Source organism: Abramis brama (genome assembly GCF_963993115.1).
Source record: "Abramis brama genome assembly, chromosome: 20".
In the NCBI taxonomy this organism is placed as follows: domain Eukaryota; kingdom Metazoa; phylum Chordata; class Actinopteri; order Cypriniformes; family Leuciscidae; genus Abramis; species Abramis brama.
The window spans coordinates 25,552,913-25,576,443 of NC_139982.1; the positions used below are offsets into that span (position 1 = coordinate 25,552,913).

A 23,531-nucleotide genomic window follows, 5' to 3' on the forward strand; every position below is an offset into this window, starting at 1 on the left:
TATAAAGCTAATGTCCTCCAAAAATAAACCTTTAGCCAATGTAAGCATTTAAATATTTTCTCTTCTGACAAAATGAAGCAAAAACATCAAGCTTTGACTAATAAATTGCTCTTTTGAATGAGAATTTGTTTTATCTTCGCATTGTGTGCAACCTAACTTAGCATAGCAAACTGCTAGCCAATTAGCCTGGCAGGTTAACATACCAATAGCTAATTAGCCTGCTAGCTTAGCTACAAAAGGTGGGAACAGTCGGGCTCCAGAAGTAAAAATCCCATAAATGTTCTCAATAGGGGAATTAATTTATAAAGATAACAAAAACCTTTAAAGCTACAAGGTTGTTAATCAACAGTATATGCTTTTGTTGGAGCCATCTGCCCACATCTGCTTTTTTTATTATTATCTTGTCCAACAGCAGAATTCCTGGTGAAAAACTATATATAATACCCATAATTCTGCAAAGAAATGACACCTTTAACACCTGCCAATTCCCATAAAGCACTGTGAATGACGTAGTTGAGTCAATCTCACTATGCTCTCTAACTAAAAAATGGTAAATCTTTGAATCAGTAGTTTTATATTGTAACAGTCACAAACCTACGGAGCCCCTAAAGGGACATGGTGGTGGAAACCACTTGAGATGAGCCTATTCTGCTTTTCAAAAAAGGATTGTAAAAAAAATATAGAGGGATCTACTTACCACCAAGTAAACCAAACATTACAGTTCTCAAAAAAAAAAACTATTATTCTCTGCGACTTGCTAAGAGCAACACTTAAGTGTCTAAGTCTGTGTTAAACATCTTTAAATTGAGGCGAGGAGTTTAAGGGGTGGAGAAATCCTTAGAGGTGGTGGGAAAAAGAGGAGGAAGCATGTCTGAGGATGAGGTCATAATAATGGCCTTGGCCCACCGATCTGCTCACGTCACATGACATGATGTCAGTGGAGCAAGATGTTATGTGTAGAGAAGATCACCACTGAAAATTAGACGTATTACATAACCGCTTTATATGGCAGAGGCAAAAGCGAGGGGTTCCGCTTGGTAGACACATAGAAACAAAACAAATAGCAACTCTGCTTCGAAAACAAACAGAATTGGGTGATAATGGAAACAACGCAAATCCGCACCCACCTTATTATTAAAAACTATGTCCTCGCCCAAATCCTGGCTAAAGAGAGAGTCGCCATCGCTGACAGACCCTCGCATGGGGCTCGCTGACTCTTTGTGACGTACGCTGTCGGGTGAGGGGGTCGAAGGGGGGAATTCTGGGGGGGGAAGAAGAATCAGGAACAACATGAGAATGTTGAATAGCAACAGAATAAAATAAAACAGACCAGACTCGATTCTCACGGACTGAATCAAAATACAGTCTAAAAGTGAGTCATTTCAGTCCATTGTGTTGCATCTCTTCTCGCAATCTTCGCAGACAGGATGTTGATGTCATCTACTTAAATAGATGATCTTATTTGACTAGTGGAGTCTTTTGTATTGACAGGAAGACATTCATTTAGTCTTTGGAGGATGTGTATGTCGTTTCCCATGTGACACAATGTGGGCACTATTTAGATTGGACACACACAGACACAGTCGGAGCAAAGAGGGCATCCTTTCTTTTGTAGCATGCTGGAAGATGTATGAAAGAGGTTTTTGTGTTTTGTTCTGGATGTAACTTTCAACCATAAACTAAACCTACGTGATGCAATGTTGAGTTGTTGTAAAACTCTGTGGTATTTCAGTGTAAATTTATGCTTAGAAGCCACAATTACGTAGGTGCTAACATGAACATCCTCAAAGACCATGAACATTTGGGTCACCAACTTGATATTCAATGCAAAAGACTTCAGGCTTTAGAAGCAAAACCAGTTGGTTACCTGAGCTCACTGAAGTGGATTTCTTCTCCTGGAGTCCAGCATCTCGACTGGCATCAACTGAATAAAACGTCTCTGTCTCTCTGTGAATCTGCAATGAGAAAATCATTCCAGTTTAGAGTGTGTCATATCATGTCCAAAATAACTGTGCAATTATTTTCAGGGAAAGTTCCAGGCAGGTCTTGACCGTATTATTACAGTTCCATATCATTTCGCCAGATGATTTCAGTTATTTCAAAGGTCCTTATAGCCTACAACAGCAAAAGAACCACAACCCACAATGGCACTGACCAAGCAAAAAAAGTTTTTTTTAAATAGTAAACAACAGTATAAAAACAACAAAATGTTTTTTGCCACAAAAATACATTTTATGTATGGAAAGCACATGCTCTCTTTCTCCCACTCAAACGCACACACATAGAGTACGGACACACACTCGCACAGAAACGTGTTGTCAGTAAAATAGTTTAGCAACTTTAAAGCTACATGGCATTTCTCACTAGCGAGGTAATAGTGGCGCTGTTCTTGAAGCAGATAAACTTACAGTTTCGCTATTAGTAGAGACGCTGTTGAGAGACTCAGGTAATTCACACACGCTTAATCTCTCTCTCTCTCTCTCTCTCTCTCTCTCTCTCTCTCTCATAACTGCATTAATAACTGCATAACTGAAAGAAAAATAAAGGTAATCAAAATAAAGACAATTTGTTGTCAACTGAATATTTCTGATTTTGCATACATTTTAAAATAATTAGGCCTACAGTTTGATTGGCAACAATGCACAAAGGTGAAAAATATGTTGTGTATTTAGACTACATAGCATTTTATCTACGCATTAGCATTAGCATGACAAAGCTTCCACCATTTTATTAGCAAAATATCATATCATCATACCACCATCATTTCTATCACACATTCAAACAAAACACTTAATTGAAGATGTTGGAAATGACATTTGTCAGTTTAGAAAAATGACAATACAAAGAGTTGATTTTCTAAAGGTACTGATTTTCTCAAATGCATAAAGTTCTCAAGATCCATCATCTGCTAAAAATCATGCTAGAATCCAGCAGGACATACAGTACTGATGCATCAGGTGAAAGATGGTTTCCTCTGCAACCTAAAACCAATTCAAGTATGTCAACGGTTTCGACTTGGACGGCTAAAGCATTTTCCTTCGACCACAGAATAATTCACTTTCTTGATGAAGAAATGTGCCTTTCCTCAGCTCGTGAACAGAAATATTAGCAGTGGTAAGAGCGTCTACCTCCTGAGAGAGTTACATGTGGTTGTAAACCCTCAAGGCTGTGATTTGGGGCAGGAAGGGTTTCTGGGGGCATGTGTGGGGCATTCAGAACAGACCTAGAGGAATGTGACCCACATGTAAACATCACGGCCCACTAACGTTCAACATAGAGCAGCTGTGAACGGGCCATAGAGGGCTAGTTATAGGCTATTGTAAGGACAAAGTGGTCACCGTACAATAGTGGTGCAGGAATGATGTAAATTTGTAGGCCAACCCGGAAGATAGCATTACACTGTTTCCCTCAACAAAAACACAATAGGATTTTTACATAAGCTTTTGGTTTATTGTAAAAAAAAAAAAAAAAAAGCTCTGTGATCAACAAAAGATTATGATAGTAACACGTTTTGTCCATCAAGATAATTGATTTAACCAAAATCCAATTCAAAATACCCATAGACTTCGGGAAGATGGGACATTTATCAATCTTAATGCCCATTTTTACACCATATTTTCCACAAATTGTACTATTGTTATGTATTATTAGTAGCATTACTATTATGGTATTACTACCACCTGATGCATCAATATTATTATATATACACTGATGCATTAGGTAATAAGGATGAATAATAATAATAACTGTAATATGGACCTTGGACTATGAACTGAAGTGCTGCAAAAGTGTTTGTAAATTTAAGAATTTGTATAAGAAAAAAATACAGGAATGTTACAAGAAAAATGACGACTAACACGCTTAAAATGATGATAATTAAGTGTAAAGATAGGTATTACTGAAAATATTTGGTGTTTGGGGTGAGGATTGGGGTTGATCCATTTATAAAGCAGCTGTTTTTTGTTTTTTTTTTCTGATGTGCACAAATAAGCAACAGGTACCATAAGATTTTCTTCTTCCTGTTCCATGTAATAATATAATATAAATTATAATAATAATGGTGAATATGGTGTTAATAGGCCAAATTAAATATTTAAATAATAATATAAAATAAATGTATATAAATAAATAAATTAATATAGAAATAAATCCAAAAACAGCAACACTGCAACACCATGGTACTTTTTAGTTAGTGTAATCAAAAAAGAGCTACAACACCAGCTGTAACATAGTATAGAAAGATCAAAAGACCATGAAAAAGAAGAACATCCCTGTGGCGGAAACAGAAGCTTAGAAACCTTCCTGTGCAGCTCATCTGCATGGCCATCATCGGCTCCATTCAGGACTGATTACACCCACCCACTGCCCGTCGTAAGCATGTGACACACGCTCAACTCCCACGCTTAGTGTGTACCCGCTGTGTGCACGCACGTGTGTGGCTTCTGGTCATAGACCTCCTTTGTTTAGTCATTGGTGGATGGACACTGCTCTAGTGTGGCAAGCAAGAGGGGCGTGGGCTTTTCAATAGAGCCGTCAACAGCTGCAGCCTTTTAACTCTCAGAGAGTGAGATGTAAGGAGAGAAACAGAAACAAATACTGGAAAAAAGAACGAAATGGGAAGAATAGCTGGTTGAATCAGTTTCTTTATGTGTGGTCATGATTTCCCGAGCTGTGATCTAAAAAAACAATCTAAAACAAAACAGAAAAGCACAAAAAAAACAAAAAACAAAAACAAAACAAAAAAAACATAAATGAGCAAACAACTAAATGAAAAAACTAAATCAACAAAACAAAAACTAAAAAAATAAAATAAACCCAGCAGAAAACAAACAAATCAAACAAACTAAAACAAAACCAAAGCCCAAATAAAACAAAACATTTAAATAAAATAAAACAATAAACGAACAGACAACTAAACGAAAAAACAACAAATAAACAAATCAAACAAACTAAAACAAAACAAAAAGTGTTTCATTTCCCCCCGAAATGAAAAAACTTAACAGACAATTAAAAAACAAAAAAGTAAACAAACAAACATGTAAAAAAAAAACTTAAACTAAGACAACTAAATAAAAATAAATTAAAAAAAACACTCAATCAATCAAACAATCGGTTTTAATTGTTGGGTAATGATTGGCTATATATATATATTTTTTTTTTGGGGGTGTTGGGGGTTTGCCACTTTTATTTAAAAGGGTATGAAAAGATGAGGGGATGGTATCAGTAGATAACACAAGCTGGATTTAAACACTGGTCGTCTGCCTAAGTGCCACCACATAACGTGTCAGGCCACTTATCTAATTGTTTTAATGAAGATACGCCATCATGGAATTGAGAAAAGCGATTTAGGGCTGTTATGTTTCACTGCTGTTCAAAAAACATGTCATTCCCAGTCGCAGCAGGTTCTGACAGGATCCAGACAGCACCGAGAGTCTTACACCATCTGGAACTTAGACATGCAAGCATGTTATGTTTACTGATCCCAGAACAGACATCAACCTCAATCTGACAAACAAAATCATACAAACACACTGCCCCCAATCCTTCAATCTTTATTATGAATGATAAACTTGTCTTTGAGTGGGAAAGCAAATGAAAAGTCTCAAGTACAGAGCACTCAGTTTCAGCCAATTAAACACTAGTTTTCGAGTGTGCAGGCTTGTGGATGTGTGTATCTGGATGTATATTACCGAACGCTCAAAAATGTGTTTATGCGGACAAATTTGCAGAGAACCAGAAGGTTAGCTGGGATACTGCTCTGATATTTTATGTCAGTTTCACGGCTTGGTAATAATGGTAATGGATGTAGCAGACGCACACAGAAACACTTCCAACCAGACACCGTTTCTACCAATTACTGAATGAGTCGTGAAAATCAGTCCACAAATGTGGCATTTAGAGCCAATGTGCAGTAATGGAAATATGTAATGCCTCACACTGACCAAATGCTAAACACATGCCACAGGCAGAAACGGTCAGCCAGAATCCTGCTCTTTGATCATGACGGGTTTGATTATTTTTCAGGATACAAGCTTTAAGGATAACTTGGCATAAACAAAGCATAAATATAGATTTGTCAGGCCAGCTATGTTAATATATCCGATCGGTCAACCAATATGGGTTTGTTTTTAAAGGTCAATATCGCAATAGCAAGGAGGCCCACACAGCTCCAAAGTCAGCCATTATTAATTTATTCAGCAAAAGTGTCCAATAACATAGGGGTTATTGAAAAAAGTGATCAACAACGTGTCAGCCACCATAAAGCTACTGATATGACTGGATTTATCTTATGTGAAAATTTTACTATTATTTATTTTTTCCTTTTAATCAGGGAAAAACAAAATGTTAAATTTAGACTGATTTAAACGTAGTTTACGCAATATTTAAAATAATAACGCATTATTAAAAACATATATTTAAAAAAATTCTGTAATACTTAAACATAATTGGAAAAAGTTTGCATTATTCACTGACAAGGCAGTTTGCAGATCCGCATGATATAAATAATCTTATTATGCCACACCAAATATATATATATATATATATATTTAAGCTACTAAGTCTTGGTTAATTCAGCAACAGATTTCTCTCTCTCTCTCTTTTCTCCTTTTTTGTTTGTTTGCTGTTGTTGTAATTGTATTTATAAAAGCCCTTCTAGGAACAAGTGTTACAAATTAGCTTTCGCAACGAGCACTATGATACATGCATTGGTTGGCTGTTGTCCCAGTTTTATTTATGTTTATTGTATCTGTCCCTATACAAATACATACAAATAAAGCATTTAATAAAAGAAATAAACAAATAAATAAATTAATATCTACCTTAGTTCATAATATATGTGCTATATGTTTGTGTTTTACATTCTGCTCGTCAGGGTCTCATTAGTCTAACTGTGACTAACTACACTTGACAGAAATCTTTTAAGTATAATTTTTAGCATAATCCTTAGACAAATCAATATTAGTCTCGTCACAGTATGACTGGCATTAAAAAAAATGAGTATAACAACTCATACAGACAATACACAATTTTTAGCGCAAACAATCTTTCAGAGTGTGTTTACATGCATTGAGAATCTCGAGATGCAGCCGGACACAATGGGGCTTTGAATAGGCGCTGGGACAAAGAGCTCATTGCAGGGGATGATTTATAGCAGAACAATGCAAACATGAAGTGAAATCATCAAGTAGTTCAAAGTGGCTTTACGATGCTCGTTTCGGCAAATGTGACGTCAGGCTTCTACATGCACAACTGGAAATTAAGTTCAAGAATAAAAAACATGCAGAATTAATGAACAATGTTTGAAAAACCATGTGTGCGTTTGGTCAGGAAAGGAATTATGACAAAGGAGTGCTGTGCACGAGCGCATGATGTAGGCTGTAAAAAGCCGCCATGCATTTCCCCAGGCATGTGGCGTAGTTTTCTTTACGCCACTGATGGAGAGTAAATGGGGCCATAATGGAGTTCAATCCACAAAACACCACAACACTTCATTGACTGGCAAATTCAACACTTCAAGAGTGAGATGGAAAAGGTGCATTGATTAAAACATGATCCTGACGCCCTTCACATGACCTATCCTGACACACGACCCCTTAGTCTTTGACGGTATTGACTTCCTGTGGGAACCCATGTCACAAGAACAGGAAACTACCCTAGAATTGCCTTTTCCAAACAATCTCCTTCCCCTGAGGAATTATGGGTGCCTAGAAAAGGACAACAGTGGGCAGGTGAACTTTAAAAGTAGATTTGTAGCCAACAGTGCTGAGAATTCTGGGCCGAGATTGGTTTGTAATCGTGCCTTGCTGAACCAAGCTCAAGTGGAAATATAACTGGAACAGTTCGGCCCTATGGTGGAAAAGCAGCTGGGAAAGAGTTGTGGGTGCTTGTTAAGGGATCAGAGTAGTTTTTAGTCTGTTGCCAACTGTCAACTTTAACACTTTTCTAGCACTGGCAGGTTTTTTTACTAAGCTGATTTTTGACAGTTATGTAAATACAAATTTTTACAGATGATTTTTCATTTGCAAGGTGAAAAACCACAAGTTACACTAAGGCCGTGTGTCCACCAAAGCGTTTTTCCACGCGGCTGGCGTGTTTTTTCAATTGTTTTCAATTGGGAACGCCACGTTTTTTAAACGCCATGAGCGTAACGAGGCGCTGAGCGTCTTTCACGCTGAAGCGCTGAGCGTTCAGCGTTTTTTACAGGTCGCCGAGAGTTGAAGAATGTTCAACTTTGGGTAAAACGCTGCGCTCATCACTGTCACTTTTTACCCAACCGACCAATCACAGTGGAGGAGGGGCGGGACTAAAACCACACCGACCAACTGTCACAACATTCTTTCTGTACAACGACATCAACCAGCAGAGCTAACCAAACAAAATGAATGAAAAATAAATTTTTAGTATGAAACAAATTATCTGCGAACTCAGTTATAAGTAAACTGTGCTGCGGACATTCTGTATCATAGCAACGAAGCGTCTAAACTGAAAAAACACTGCGCTGCCAAAACGCTCTCAAGCGCCCACAGCCAGGCGTTTTCAGCAGAGCGTCTAGCGTTTTCAGCTGGCTAAAAACGCTTTGGTGGACACACGGCCTAAGCGTTAATGATTTGGGGCCATATTCGCTATACATTAAGAACTATACATTTAAAATACGTATGAAGCTATCCATAATTAACAGGTTATTCACAATGATTTTAAAACACTTAAATAAATTTTGAACTGATCCTACAATTTTTCAATCTTATTAAAAAAATACAAAATATACTTTTTTTTTTTTAAGTTGAGACATGACATTTGTAATGTTACAAAATTAGATTTATATTTCAAATAAATGCTGTTCTTTTGAACGTTGAATTCAAAGGATCTGGGAAAAAAATCCACAAACATATTAAGCTGCACAGCTGTATTCAAAATTAATAATAAGAAAAGAAATGATTCTTTAGCAGCAAATCCTCATATTATAATGACTTCTGAAGAAACGTGTGACACCGAAGACTGGAGTAATGATGCTGAAAAAATCAGCTTTGCCAGTACAGGATTAACTTGCATATCAAAATAGAAAAGTTATTTTAAATTGCAATACTTTTTCACAGTATTACTGTTTTTACTGTATTTTTTTCTTACCTGCATTTATTAATCTCACAATCCCAAACTTTTTAATGGTAGTGTATGATATGAACTTTGTGGCAAAGTGTCTTTTAAGTGCTTTGGCTCTGGTCCAAACATATCCATGTTCTAATCATGGAAAAGGAGACTGTTGAGATGGGCTATATTAAGAGATGACAGAACTTCCAAAAGGCTTATGAAACAGAGCTGTAATCCACTGAGTGCAGAGAGAGACTGTCCACAGACTGTGGTCTGAGCTGGACATTCTGGACACATTCCATAGATATGACAAGCTGTGGAGACGGGAAAGGCTATGACATGGAAGTGGGCACCAGTGGATGCAGTCTACGATTTTCGTACTGCAAAAATAGCTACCTACTGATTTTGCATGGTTCTTCTATTTGTTTCTTGCACACATTTGCAGGCGGGTTCTGGGTAAAACATCTGTGAAATGACTTAAAGAGGTGTTAAGTAGCCATTTGGCTTCTCGTTCAATATCAAGGAGGTCTCAGGTGAAAGGAACATGCTACAACAAAGGTCTGCGTCAATTGGAAAGTTCTCCCTCGGGTGCTCTTTGAGACGGCCGTGGACAACCTGTCTTTCTCAATCCTCACTTAGTGCTGAAGCGGCACCTGCGGCCCTGTATTTTACATACAGAACGGTTTAACAGCCCTTCTTTACTTCCCACCACAGATGCTTAACGTGGACCATATATTAATATCACCTCGCAAATATAACAGTATATAATGCCTTATATATAAAATGGAATATATAATGGAATAAATAGTGTAAAATAAGTGTTTCCGAGGCATGTTGTCAATTATCACAGACAAATTATGTCTCATCCCTCATTTTGTAAAACAACACATTTAGTGATACAGAAGCCAAGTAGGCAAGTGTGCATCATGAATGTGAATAAACAATTAAAAAAAATACTAAATGATCAAATTAAGAGAGAAAAAAAATCATAAGCATAAAAGGAGAGCATATGAAAGAGTATACCTAATAGTAAACAATACATGCTGTTTCTATGAAGGAATAATTATGCATGGCAGTTCTCCACAATATTTTATACCTACTATAATTAGATTTTTTTTTAAATTAACTTGCCTTCCCACATAATGATTCTCAGACCTGCTGCCAGCTCATGTCAGATGATGGAAAACAGAAGGAAGCAGAAGAAGTGAACGGAGATAAACATGCAGCGAAGCAAGCTTGGACCAATCTACTTATCAAGAGACAATAATCGAGGGGTCAGACTGTGGAAGGGCCCTTTACGTGTCTGGCTGTGACCTTCACTGATACAGTACCAGACCAGCCACTAAATATACAACCTCCAACATACTGACAGCATTCCAGTCAGAGCCCTTACTGTTCCCACACACACAATATCTAAATTAGGACAGGGAGTAGACTTCTATTGTTTTTATAAAGCTTTTGCATTTTTAGATAAGGCTTTATTATAAAGCTTCATAGTTATTTTATCCAAAAAGAAGGTTGTGTCAAATTTTGCTAATTTCTGAGGACACTTTTGTCCCTAAATATGGACTCTTAAGTCACAGGTTTCAATGTTTGACAATTACCTTATTTGTAAAAAAAAAAAAAATTCGTACAATTTTGCTAACTTCTTGGGATCAATTTTTCGCTAAAGAGTAGCCATGAAACTTACACATTGCTTTAAAACTAAAGAATGAATCCAAATACCTGTAAATATGAAATATGGACTGAGAAGTCTCAGGTTTCAACGTTTGTTTGACAACAAACGTAAGGGTGGGGGGTTGGGGGGGGGGGGAGAGATGGAACTCAATACGAAATTGTTACGAAATTCAAACTCCAGCATGTCTAGAACAAAACATCAAACCCTAGAGCTAATGGAGAACAGTGGTCTGAAATTGGAAAGCAGGCCTCATCGTTCCACATCCAAAACTGAACTCCACCCAAGCCAAGCAGCGAAACTCCACAGCTCTCATGCACACACACACCCCTTCGATTCAACGGGAGCGAGACCTCTGGCATCTCAACAACGCTCCCGGCCAACCCTAATCAATGCAATGTGACGGCGCACGCAACTGTCAACAAGACAATCTGCAAAATTTACAGACAACAATGATTTTTAACAGACTTTCGAAAGGAACTACTTGTTTTCTTCATACCTTAATCAAAACCACGTCCACGGACCTCTCGCCCTTTGCGCACAGGCTGTACCGTCGCCGGTGTCGCTCGTACATCTTTTCCAGGGGTGAAGTGTGAAGGAGGAGAAGAGAGTGCCGTTATATTCCAACATGAAGCCCGAGACTTGTGGAGTTCCCAGTCAAGCTTTGGGAAAAATGAGCAACTCTCTGCACATCTGCACCATGAACCAGCCCCGTTCTCACTCTCCCTCCCTCCCTCCCTCCCTCCATTCTTCACACACTTTTTTCTCCCCTCCCTCTCTCCTTTTTCCTTCTGCACACTCCCTCTCTTTTTCTGTCGCTGGCTTTCCTTCTGCTCCCACTGTTGTTTTTTTAACAGACTCACCCAATCGCAGCTGCTCTTTTCCGTTCCCCCTTCGCTCTTTCAATGCCTCTCATCTCATCCTTTTCAATTTTCGGAGCAGAAAGCCTCACATCTTTACCAATGTGCATCATGGTGTGGTTGAACTCTGATCGGTTAACACCCATTCACTGATCAGAGGAACATTTTTAGAAGGATTTCATCCTTCAAACTGTTTGGAGAACAGTGGGGCGAGATTCCCAGGCTCCACCCAGCAAGATAAGGCTTTTCCATCCAAGTAAACACTATCAGAAAGGTTGTCATGACAAGATAATACACTCTTGGATACTGTTCGTCGCAATTAAAACAAGAAGTGTAAAGTGTAGTAAATCTCATTTAGCTTTGCATTGGATGCAAGGGACCCTCGATCACTGCATCTGTATAGAACCATCAACCGACTAACAGCTGGAGTCATGGCAACCCTTTCAAATGGCGAGAATGATGAGAAGTAAGAAGTAAGCCTGGGTTCATTCAGCACAAAAATACCAGAGATAGGAGTTCACATGCAAATACAGAGGTTCAGAGTTGCTATCATTAACTAAAACTATTAAAGTTGGCTTCTGTTAATTGAAATCAAGCTAAAATAATCATGAAAAAAATATTAGATGAAAAACTTAGAAAATTAGAATTGTTGCCTTGGCAAGTATCTGAAACGGCACCAATATTACTAAATCTAAAAGAGAAATAAAAATAAAGCTAAATATAAATAACTAATGAAAATCACAAAAATCACATAAAATTACTAAATTAAAATGACAAAATTAAATAAAAAACTATTTCAAAATATAAATAAATTAGTGCTGTCAAATCGATTAATCGCGATTAATCATATCTAACATAAAAGTTTGTTTATATAATACATGTTTATATACACACTATATATATTTTTTTTTATTTTTATTTTTTTACACACACATATTATATAAACAAACTTGTATGTTATAACTTATATGTGATTACAAGTATTAATAAATACTAAATTGGAATATAAATAATAGTAAAATAACACTGCCACGGTTTCTACTAAATCACTGCACAATATCTAATCGATTAGGAATTATAAAAAGAAATTAAAATATTGCATTGCTAAAGACCGTGGACTTCATAACGGGTGGTAGCGTTATGACAGACGAAGCCTGTTATTGTCCCAATGCATGCATGCCGAATTGCAATGTTTTTCCACTTTTGCTTGGGAGTTTCCATCCACCATAAAATATAACGAGGGTGACAGTGTGTGTATATATAATTTTATGCAAAAACACACAAGGCAGACACACCTTGAGGACAAAAAAACACCTTCAATTAAAGTCTCATGCATTATTCCATGTTTAGCGTGACGTTCTAACTTGTACTTAAGAGAAACAGATATTCAGCTAACTGTGTAGGTTGTCCTGACGCAGTCAGTTCAGTCTTTACTGTGTGTTTGCATGTGTGCATGTGATTATCCAGTGGAGGAGGGGACAGAAGAAACAAGGGCTCTTTGTGGGGATCTCGGCGCATGTTATCTCCGTGTTTCACTCAAGACCAGTCATCCAACACAAACTATGATTTAAAAGAATAGCTTGACCAAAAAGATATGAAATTCTGTCATTATTTACTCATTCTCATGTCTGTTCTGTGAAATGCAAGAATATCCTGGATAGTCTCTTCTCAAAAACACACCATAAAAGTGGCCCATATGAGTTGAGTGCAATAGTCTGCAATAGTTGAGTGCAAGAGCCTTCTGAAATCATATGATAAGCTTTATGTGAATAATACACTGCAATTTGGCTGATTATACTGACGGTCATGAAAGCAGCAGCGATATACAATTCATGAAGGAATGATTGCTCTGAGTCAGATCTTTAAATGAATCAGCTGATCCAATCCACAAAATTAGTCTGGATGATTCGTTCACAAAGCTGACTAACCCACTTCTCGTATTCTCAAATTCGATGACTTGATCCAGTCACAATAATTAACAGCTCACTGGAGGAAAAGATTAGCAGTGAATAACAAAAAGTTAGCATGAAATGGAAACGGAAACGGAAACTGTTTTTCAAATGCATGTTATTGATCTTTTCACCCATACATACGTTTCCATTACGTAATCAGAAACCAATGAATTGAACCAAGCCCTATATCCTACTTTTTTTTTCATTCTCGATAATACGTTTCAACAGGATGCGAGTTTCAATATGAAAGAAAAGATCTGTTGCTACCTTCATTAGATCATGACTTCAAAGATTAGTCAGTTTGTCACATAAAACCATCTTGAGATTTCAGAAGAATATAGTGCTCACATTATATGGACCATTTTTACAAGACATTTATGTGCTTTTGTTTAGTTTTGTAAATGTAATGAAATTACCAAAATGTCTCATTTTGTGTTCCAAAAGTCATATGGGTTTGAATTAAAACCAAGGTAAATTACTTTTTTAATGACTGAGTAAATGACTTTTTGGACGAACTAATGCTGGGAAAGAGAGAACACACAAAAGGAGGAAGACTTGAAAAGAGTGAGCAGAAGCACAGAAATCGAGCGAGAACAATACAAAGGAGTGTGTGTGGATCCTGACCAGCCTCACTGGTGTCTTCAATCCTCCCACTCCACCAACAGCAGCCCTTTGCTTTTCTTCAACATCACGCCATTCTTACACTTCACATTCCAGCGCTTGAGAGGCAGCCTTGTCCCTTTTTCCAACACACTACACACTGGATTTGTGTTTGCGTGCGTGTTTGTGAGTGTGCGCACTAAGAAACTGTTTCCCAGAGGCAGCTTGTGTGGTTTAATAGTTTAGATGTTTAGTGAAAAAGGAACTCCTTTAGAGGGGTTCCCACAATGCATCTGGCCTGCTGCACCAGGACAGATGAAAAGAACCGAAGAAAGAAAGAGAATAGGTAGCCCTCATGCTTTTGGTGGCATATTGAGACCACAGTCTGTGTATTTTGCCCTTACTTCTCTCTCTAACACATATGTAGACTACTAGACAGCTCAATGCACATCTGGAAGGAGTTATATTGCATCCTAACACAAGAGGGAGCCACAGCACTCTAGACACCACAGGATAAGCTAAAAACAACCAAACCACTTATTATCCATAATCCATCCATTATAAGTGCATGTCATTTTTTTTTTTATGTCAAGATGAACTCAAAAACAAATCAATTTATGCTCCTAAAGCATGTTCCTGGTCTTAAAGTGAATGATTCAGTGGTGTAAGTAAAAAAATGCAATTAAGCAGTGACAACATGATAACGCTAAATACAATCACCTCAGCCTTTTCAAAAATAACTTGGATATCACAATGCCCACTGCTGGAAGCAAGGGCAATGACAAACAAATTCATTAACTAACCCCAAATGTAAAAAAAAATAACAAAAAATGTAAAGATGATGCGGTTCCACTTTTTTGATGTGGAAAAACTTGTTAGCATTTGTTAGCATCTCAGATCCTTTTTCCACTGACAGAAACATTACGTTTGACAAGTTAAAAGTGACAAAAATCACTACAAAACATGATTCAAACCATTCATCTTAAAAATGTGTGCCAAGTTTAACACTGCCTAGCAAGCACCGCTAATAAGAACCTAGCTTTCTTGTGATCTTGCCAAGCAAGAGCAAAGTTAGCATGCTAGCGCAAAGTTAGGATGCTCTGTGAATGTGACCCCTGCTCTTATCTCAAGAGTCTCTTAAGATAGAATGTTCCAGAGTGTAATTTATTTCAAATGCTGACAATATAGTTCCACAACTCCATGATGCAGTCCAAGTCTGCATGCCAGACGGCAGATAAGTGTAAAAGTAGAGTGATAGATATTTCCCCTACGCACCTGACTTAGGTTGAACCAAGTGTCCCTGACACCTGCAAAAATTATACTCAGGTGACTTCACCACGTTGGTTGACGCCTAAGAGTAGCTATTCTAACCGCGTAGAACGCTTAAGAATTATAGTTACCTGACTGCAATCTAACCCCGCCTAAGAGTCTCACACTAAGTTGAACGACGTCTCGCCCCTTTTGACACTATCACTCGGGAATAGGTCTTTAGTGTCTCACTAATCTGTTAACTTGCTGCGCAGCAATAATAACCAGACAGCCTTCAGCAAATGCCCTTTAAATTGTTTAATCTCGGCCGGGAGAGTTCAAGCATTTCTCAGAGAATCTCTCTTAAAAACAACAATACATCAGGTTTTTATACAACAGTAAGATTAACATGATTTATTACTCATGGTAATTTTCCTTCAATATGATTGGTTCAATCTGTGCAAAACAAGCCCCCACTTCGCCCTCTGTTACTGGCGGAGCAAATTTAGATCTCAAATCATTTTAAAAAATGGAAGAGGTTAGAAGTTCATTTGATTACTCAATATGTCATGAGACTGTTATAGACTTTTATATTTTTTATATTGTCTAGCCAGCATCTTAAAGTTTTCACTGGTTTCAACACAAAAATTTTCAGAGTACATTTTGTTCAAGTGTTAGAATGTTAGGCCTGTAGGAGAAGTAAGGTTAGATATTAGAATTATGATTAGTCTAAAACACAGTTTACCGTTTTATAAAAAAAAAAAAAATGTTTACAGTGGCAACCTGGACAGAAAAAGCTACCATGACAAGAGAGGTCAGGAGGGAGTAAAAATCAGACAATCAATAACTGTTCATTATTATTACTTTTTAGTTCAAACAGGGCCTTGATTCAAATACTAAAGTAAGGCTAAAGTAGGCTAATGGTGTAAAAATTAAGACTTAGGAATCTCCATTAATTTGTTTAAAGAGAAAAATCACCTCCGACTGAATGGAAACCTATTGTCACTCAGTAATGTCACTTGCAAGAAAAAAATGATTTCATTTCCAATGCTTGAGTCCACTACAACCAAAAAAAAGAAAAAGAAAAAGAATGCTAGCTGCAACATGCTAGCAAAGATGTGAGTCAGTTTTCATTGGCTTAAAGGCCGGGCCACAAAGCCGACGTCAAAGAACAAGCGGAAACGAAAGCAGACCGTGTTGTTGCCTCTCATCAGCTGCATCTCGGCCAAAAAGCTGCGCTTGAACACACCAAAAGAACTATAGGTGACTGTCAACTAGCACGTGTGTTCTGCGCCTGCGTGTAAGGAAATATCTGTCTATATCAGCAGGTATCAATCGTCATTCAAAAAGGGAAACCGAAACTAGGACTGCAGATATACAAACCGTAAACAAAGCGGTGCTTGCTTATTTTGAATATCAATCACACGGATCACTTTCTTCATTCCAGCCGGCTAATGTTATTATGAAAATATTTGTGTATTTGAATGCTCAGGTAAGATAATGTAAAATTATAACAGCCTTCTGTCTGTACTGTCTTGACTTCTTTGGTCGCTTTCATCACTTTCGCTTTTATTCTCGTGCATGGACTCATTCGCTAAGCTGAACAGCCAATCAGAGTTCTCTCTCTCACCAACGGCGATTCAACATGCTGAATCAGCCCAACAAACCCAACAGCGTCCGATTAGAGACAATGGTGCAGAACACACTGAAAAAACTAAGCCAACCGACGCTCAAAAACGGACCGAAGTTGCCCAATGGCAACCGTCGGCTTGGTGTGTCCCGGCCTTAAGGCCCATTCACACCATGAATGAAAGCTATAAAAGATAAACAAAAACTACATTAGCATCCACACACCATCGGATGATAACATTCTGTTTATTGTAAGAGTGTGCTGCAGTTTTGTCGTACTGCACTTTAAATGCTCTTTAAAGTCAGGTGGATTCTGATTGGCTGTCAATGTTTTTATTGTTCATCAGCTGGAAAAAAAAGCACTCTGAAAGTGATTCCTCAACATTCATTTTAGATTAATTCAAATAAGTTACCAAATTGGGAGGCACAGGAAGCTGCCAAAACAATATGGATTCCCACAGGATGATGACAAAATAAACAACTGAAGTTAGTGATATGGAGGAGGATACTTCTAATCAGCAGCTTTTAAAGACTGAAGATAGACATCTCACTTCATCACTCTTGCTGGCCTGCGTAAATGAGCTATCACTCCACCCTCTCAGTATTCTCGCCACTGATATCATCCCTCTGACACACAACTGGGAAAAAAAGTGTTCAGGCCTCAGGGTGATGTCATCTTTCCTCCATGAGAAAAGAACAGCACGCACACACAACAACAGTGTGAGCTGCAGGGTGGCAGCATTCCCATATCTGCCAGTTTGACCTTATGAGGGACAGTTCAGCAGTTCCAACTCAGAGCTGCGTCAGAAGCCTTTCAGCAACCAGGCGTAGAAATTAGATTTACAACAGAAGGTCAGGTTAAATACATCCCTCAATTTCTGGTCAGAGCCTTTCGGGAAACTACTACCTAACAACTTAGCTACTGAGAATTCAGGGTGGCTGGAAGCAAATGTTGAGTGAGTCACACCAAGAGGTCTAAATGTTACTGATTTATTTATTGGATTGCAGGTTGAGGATTATAGCCAAAGAATACTCACCACTTCGGAATTCGCTATGTCTGCTAAGGAGTCTTGGTGTCCGTCCACCGCATCCTCTGCTAAAGTGCCGTCATCTGTGAGGCGGAATCGAGGCAAAAGACATTAATAATAATAACAATAATATGGAACTGAGAGAAGGATGAAGAACTTGTATTTTAAGTTTTAAAAGTGATTGCATTGCCATTTTGAGAAACTTGCTGTAGATGATTGGGCTAGTTTTTCATGCATTTAAAAAACAAAATGTTTCATATGAATAAGACCCACAGTTTCAGGGAAATTCACATACGTGACTTTTAACTGAAACTTCCAAAAATCAATAAGTCATTCATTAACTCAGCTGCTGATTCATGTCAGAGGATTGAACATTTCAGTGGCGTATGCAGATTTATTTATTTACTTAGAAATAAACAAATCATGATAAGACCGTTAAACTGACCACTCAGATACATTATTACAGCAATATAGCATTTGATGAAAGGAAGTGACTTATTCCTCCTTTACAACTGAGATCATCAGCTCCATGAGTGTGATATAAATAACACAGAGTAAGGAGCTATTAGTAGAACAATGCTGAATTCTCATCTATGTGGAAAAGAGCTGGGCGTCTACTTTGTGAAAAAAAGTTCACAAGACAATCTTTCAACTGTTTTCATTCTATGATATGAGACCGATGACGTCACCCGGTTGCCAGGATACATTGTGCTGCAAATACACATTGTTTTTTGCAAACACTCCCTATTAACACGCTTACTGTACCTGAATGACAAGGAAGGTTTTTCCCTTCCGGATGGAAACCTAAACCACTGATAGATCAAAACCATATATACATACACAACACATATAATACAAAATAATCTGTAAGGCAAACACCATTGTGTTCACACGCACACACAAAAGTATGTTGGAATCCAGTGAAGCTAAAATTAATTTAGCTTCAAAATAGCACAAATGAGCTAAATTAGCTTTAGCTGTGAACAATTTGATTAGAATGGCATGAAAAACAAACTTCATTTAGCAGCAGCAAGAAATTCCAGATCAATCCAAACAACCGTTACATAGGATGATGGTAAAAAAATAGAGTTAATAGCATCAGACACTCTAAATTAAAGACAATCTATACCAGCATCAGCAGAGTGATAAATAAAAATGCATTACCTGTCATTTGTTCCACATGCAGTTCCTCAGCATGCTCCTGAAGGGTTTCATTGTGCTTCATCAAACTATCAAGAGTATCTTGATGTAATCCAGTCAGGCTGTCAGGTGCGTCTGAATGCTGCAGTTCCTCAGACAAATCATTGTCTAAATCCACTGGGGAAGCGTGTTCCAAATCCTGGTGCAATCCACTATTAATATCCAAAGGGGAAGTAAGCTCAGCTGTTGAGGATGAGGCATTGAGTGGGTCAGACATAGAGGAGCTCTCCAGAGCAGAACCACTAGTGGTGTCCATGGGAGAGGACGGGCTGTCCCCAGAGACAGTAGTCTCACTCATTTCTGTAGTCATGTCAACACATTCATCCCCATCGGGAATTACAGCAGAGATCTTTACTCCATCAGCGAAGGGGCTCTCAGAAGATCTGCTTTCTTTGCTTTCTGTTTGGAGGGAGGCACAAGATGGGTCTAGGCCATTCGCACATTCAACAGTAGGTTCTGATGGTGTGTATGCACACTCCTTGGAGGAGTCTGGGACCTGGAACTGTGCTTTGGATTCAGCACAATCATTGTGTGTGATTTCCGATGGATCAGAGAGATCGCTGAGTGTTTCCTGTGAAATGGAGTCAATTTCCCTTTCCTGTAGAGGTTCCTCTGGAGCAACATCCTTAAATCCTGGTTCCCCTTGCAAAGCGGGCACTAGAACCGATGGTTCCCCTGGCTCACAAATTTGATTTTCTTTCATGGCAAGTTCAGAATATTCCTCAGGAATTTGCTCCACCAGTTTGGACATAGAGTCTGGCTGAACAAATGTTTTAGATGCCTCTTCTCCGAACACTGTTCCTACAATTATATCACCTCCAGAATGTTCAGAAGACACTATTGTAGACACATCCTGTTGTAAATCACTTCCAATAAAGACTTCGGAATCAACTGGCAGAGAAGGTTCATCACAAGGTTTTGATTTGTCATCTGACTTTGAGACAACAATGTCCTCAATTGATTCCGGATCTCCAATGAGCTCTTTAGGGTCTAGTATAGTATTATTAGGGGCTACCTCCTCTTTGCTTCCATCAGGTAGAGACCCTTCAGTCTGGCAAGATGAAACCTCCGCAGTGATGCCAACGGAAACCCCTGCTATTGCATTAATGTCAGAAGCGGAGTCATTTAGCAAAATCTCCTGACAGTCTGATGCATTTTCTGAAGATTGTATGACTTGAGGTGGCTGTTGAAAACTTTCTGTAGTCTCAGACAAGGGATCCACAGCTGGACCTTCATAGGAGGAAGTCTCAGGAACGGGCGAGAGTCCTCGTCGAACTTTATGCACCGGTCCTGGTGCCATGTTTGGCCGAAGACTTGACGATACCAAATCTCCCTCTAAAATGCTAAATGCAGAGTTCTGCTTTATGCTAACGTCATCCGCAACCAAACCAGAAACTGACTCAGTGTTGCCTTTGGTGTGTTCGCTGAGATTTCCTGTCTCTGTCTCTAGGGTACCATGTGGCTTGTCAACACCATCAGAAATAACAGTTTCATCGTTTCGTACAGACGAGGTAACCTCTGAATTTACCTGGATTAAAGCCAGTTTAGCTTCATCTGTTCTCACTGAGCATTCTGTAGGTAGCTTGGATTCAATCTCGCCATCGCGCTGACCGTTTTCCTCTGGATCACGGGAAGAAAGTGCTGAAGAGTTTAAGCCTATTTCCTGGCTGCTACTCGTCTCCCCTTCCCTTTCCTCTGGTAAGTCCCCTCGCCAGCTAAGATCTGTACTCCCCTCGCTCTCCTCTTCTCTTTGTAAAGGCTGACTAATTTCCGTGGGGAGGAGACCCTGAGATTGTGCGTGGCCCATGACTTGGGACTCAAGGTTGCCAGATTGAGCGTTATAGTCTGTTTCAGTCTCTGAACTCCTCTGGCAAGTCTCCTGTTCTTCTTGGTTCCCTTTATCAGGCTGTGAAGCAGCCCCCTGCTTGGCACTGATTACGCAGAGCTCTATATCAGCTTCCTCCCGCTGATTTCCACAGGAAGGGGCACTGAAAGTCACAGAATCATTTTCTACCCGCCGCTGCGAACAGTCAGCCTTATCTGAAGCCTTCCCAGTATCCCCTACAGCTGCCAGTTCAGGCTCCTCCTCCAAGTCCTGTGATTGGACATGATCTCCTATGCCATTTTGACGAAGACACAATCCATCCTCAATGGCAGAGCTGTTCAAAAGTGATTGGCAGGTTTCTTCTTCAGAGTTGGGATCCTGATGCTCAGGCTCCAGTGAGTCAGCAGTCTCTGTGCTATCACTTGAGTCTCTGTTAAGAATCAGCAGTGCTGGCTTATGCTGTGTCAGAGGATCTTCCTGAATAAACAAAGTTCAAAAATAGCTATTAAATAAAGCAGAATGCCTTATACAGTCCTCATTAAAACTGACATTAAACATTCATCCAGAGAAAGCGAGCTAGGGTGCCTGCACAGAGAAGCGAGAGAGACGGTTTAGTCTGTGATCTGCATTTAGTCACTTCCTTTAGTCACAGATAGCAACCTCCTGCAGAGTTTTAACACAAAAGCAAACAAACCCTGCTGATCGTACCCAGCTGGAAATATCACTGTGATCTTAAAGTGGCAGAGCAAGGAAATAAGACACACCTACTGCCACGGAGGACTCTCAACTCACTGACTCACCTTCTGATGTGACTGAATGAGGCGTTGGAGTTCCTCCACATCGCATTGAAGGCTAGGTGGGAGACGCCCTGGCACATCCTCCAGCGTCAGGGTGTAAGTGTTTAGCTTGGGGTGGTGTTGCAGAACTCTGCCTTCTGGGTAACACCACTTGGATGTTTTTGTCTCCAACTCAGGCAAGTTGTCAACCCTGCCCAACACAAACATAGCAAACTTTGAGAACACCCAGTTTCGAGGCATCGAATCAGCAAAGGCCACACCCAGCACACCTACAGAGGATGGGAAGTAATACACAATACTGATTGTGGTTACCCATTGAACACAGAATGTCAAGTGTGAAAAATCACTCGTTTAAACACTGAACTTGAAACAGGTTTACATGTGTCAATGCTGCAGTGAGCTTGGACAACAAGAATTTAATTGTTTCTTTAGACAAAGATATGAAAAAACAAACTCACTCTCACTTGTGTAAAAACCTGTTCTGCTTTTTCTTTTTTGCACGGGGAGAGGAAAACAGCATAATTACGTTGAAAAAAGTGAAATTCCTGGTGGCAGTTTCAACATGTCAAACAAGCAGTAAATAGATTTAAGGTGGGTACACAGCTGAATCTTACGTGTCTTCTTTACATATCTGTCAGTCTCTTATGGACAAGGAAAAGAAGGTGAACAAAGCTACAAGCTTTCAAAAGAGAAAATGTACAATTGTTAGTGTTTTTGTGTGTTCGCGAGTGGCTCAGATTGTCCCCAGGGCCCTGACGCATGGGTAACAACAGGAACTGTTTTCATCTACTCTGTATCTAAGGTCCAAAAGGGTACCCATAGCAACCCTGTGACATCACTTACAGGAAACTAAAGAGTGCAGAATGAAAAGGAGAAGCTCTTAAGGTCTTGCGGACCTGAGAGGAATATTTTAGGCAGTCTGAGCCTTAGCCAAATGGCAGATGTTATGAAAGACTGAACCCTTAAGCACTGGAGAGCTGAATGAATCGCCATGTATAAGTGCTGTTTCCCTTCTATCACTAAGTCATTATGTTGTATTTATAGACTAATCGATTCAGTTAAATTGGTAACATCATGAGATAATATTTAGATATATAATGAAAAATATTATGAAAGTAAAGTATTCAAAATGCCATATTATACACTTCATAATCAATTGCACACTCAAAATTACTATAACCGCAGTTACTATACATACATTATTTTACTTTTATAAAATATGATAATGCATGAAATTGAGAGCTGATTATGCATTATACCTTGTACTCTTTAAAGGTGCAATCATAAACAGGTAAGTACTACAATGTATTTTAAAAGATCACAATGTGTATAAAAATATATTAAGGTAACATAGGGTAAGATGTCCCCAGGGGAAGATGATTGTTTGTACCTCTGAAAAATAGTGATCTATGACATTGTATTATGTTGAATATCATATATAAAAATGAATATATAAGTTTTTGTATCTATTTATTAATGACGGATTTGTGAACACATTAATGTTTTTAGCTTTGTGGAGTAAAATAGTTTAAGTTTTTAGTTAGGTAGTTTTATTTGTTGCAAGTTTTACCCCAGTAAGTTACCCCATCTTACCCCTTTAAATATTTTACAATTTGTGCTATAACAACTA

The 23,531-nt window shown here is 38.7% G+C and overlaps 1 protein-coding gene across 6 annotated transcripts in view; it reads right to left on the bottom strand.

Annotated features, from left to right (window-relative positions):
* The window catches only part of LOC311070977 (A-kinase anchoring protein 13), a 90,506-nt gene that overhangs the window by 32,073 nt on the left and 34,902 nt on the right, over window positions 1-23,531 (bottom strand). For all 6 annotated transcript variants that reach the window (XM_084095184.1, XM_084095187.1, XM_084095186.1 and 3 more), the window contains exons 6-10: window positions 21,905-22,091; window positions 19,244-21,581; window positions 18,089-18,162; window positions 1,868-1,955; window positions 1,128-1,261 (exon numbers count right to left, since the gene is read on the bottom strand). In XM_084095184.1, the coding sequence (XP_083951310.1) occupies window positions 1,128-1,261; window positions 1,868-1,955; window positions 18,089-18,162; window positions 19,244-21,581; window positions 21,905-22,091 (2,821 nt within the window). The remainder of the gene's footprint in view (window positions 1-1,127; window positions 1,262-1,867; window positions 1,956-18,088; window positions 18,163-19,243; window positions 21,582-21,904; window positions 22,092-23,531) is intronic.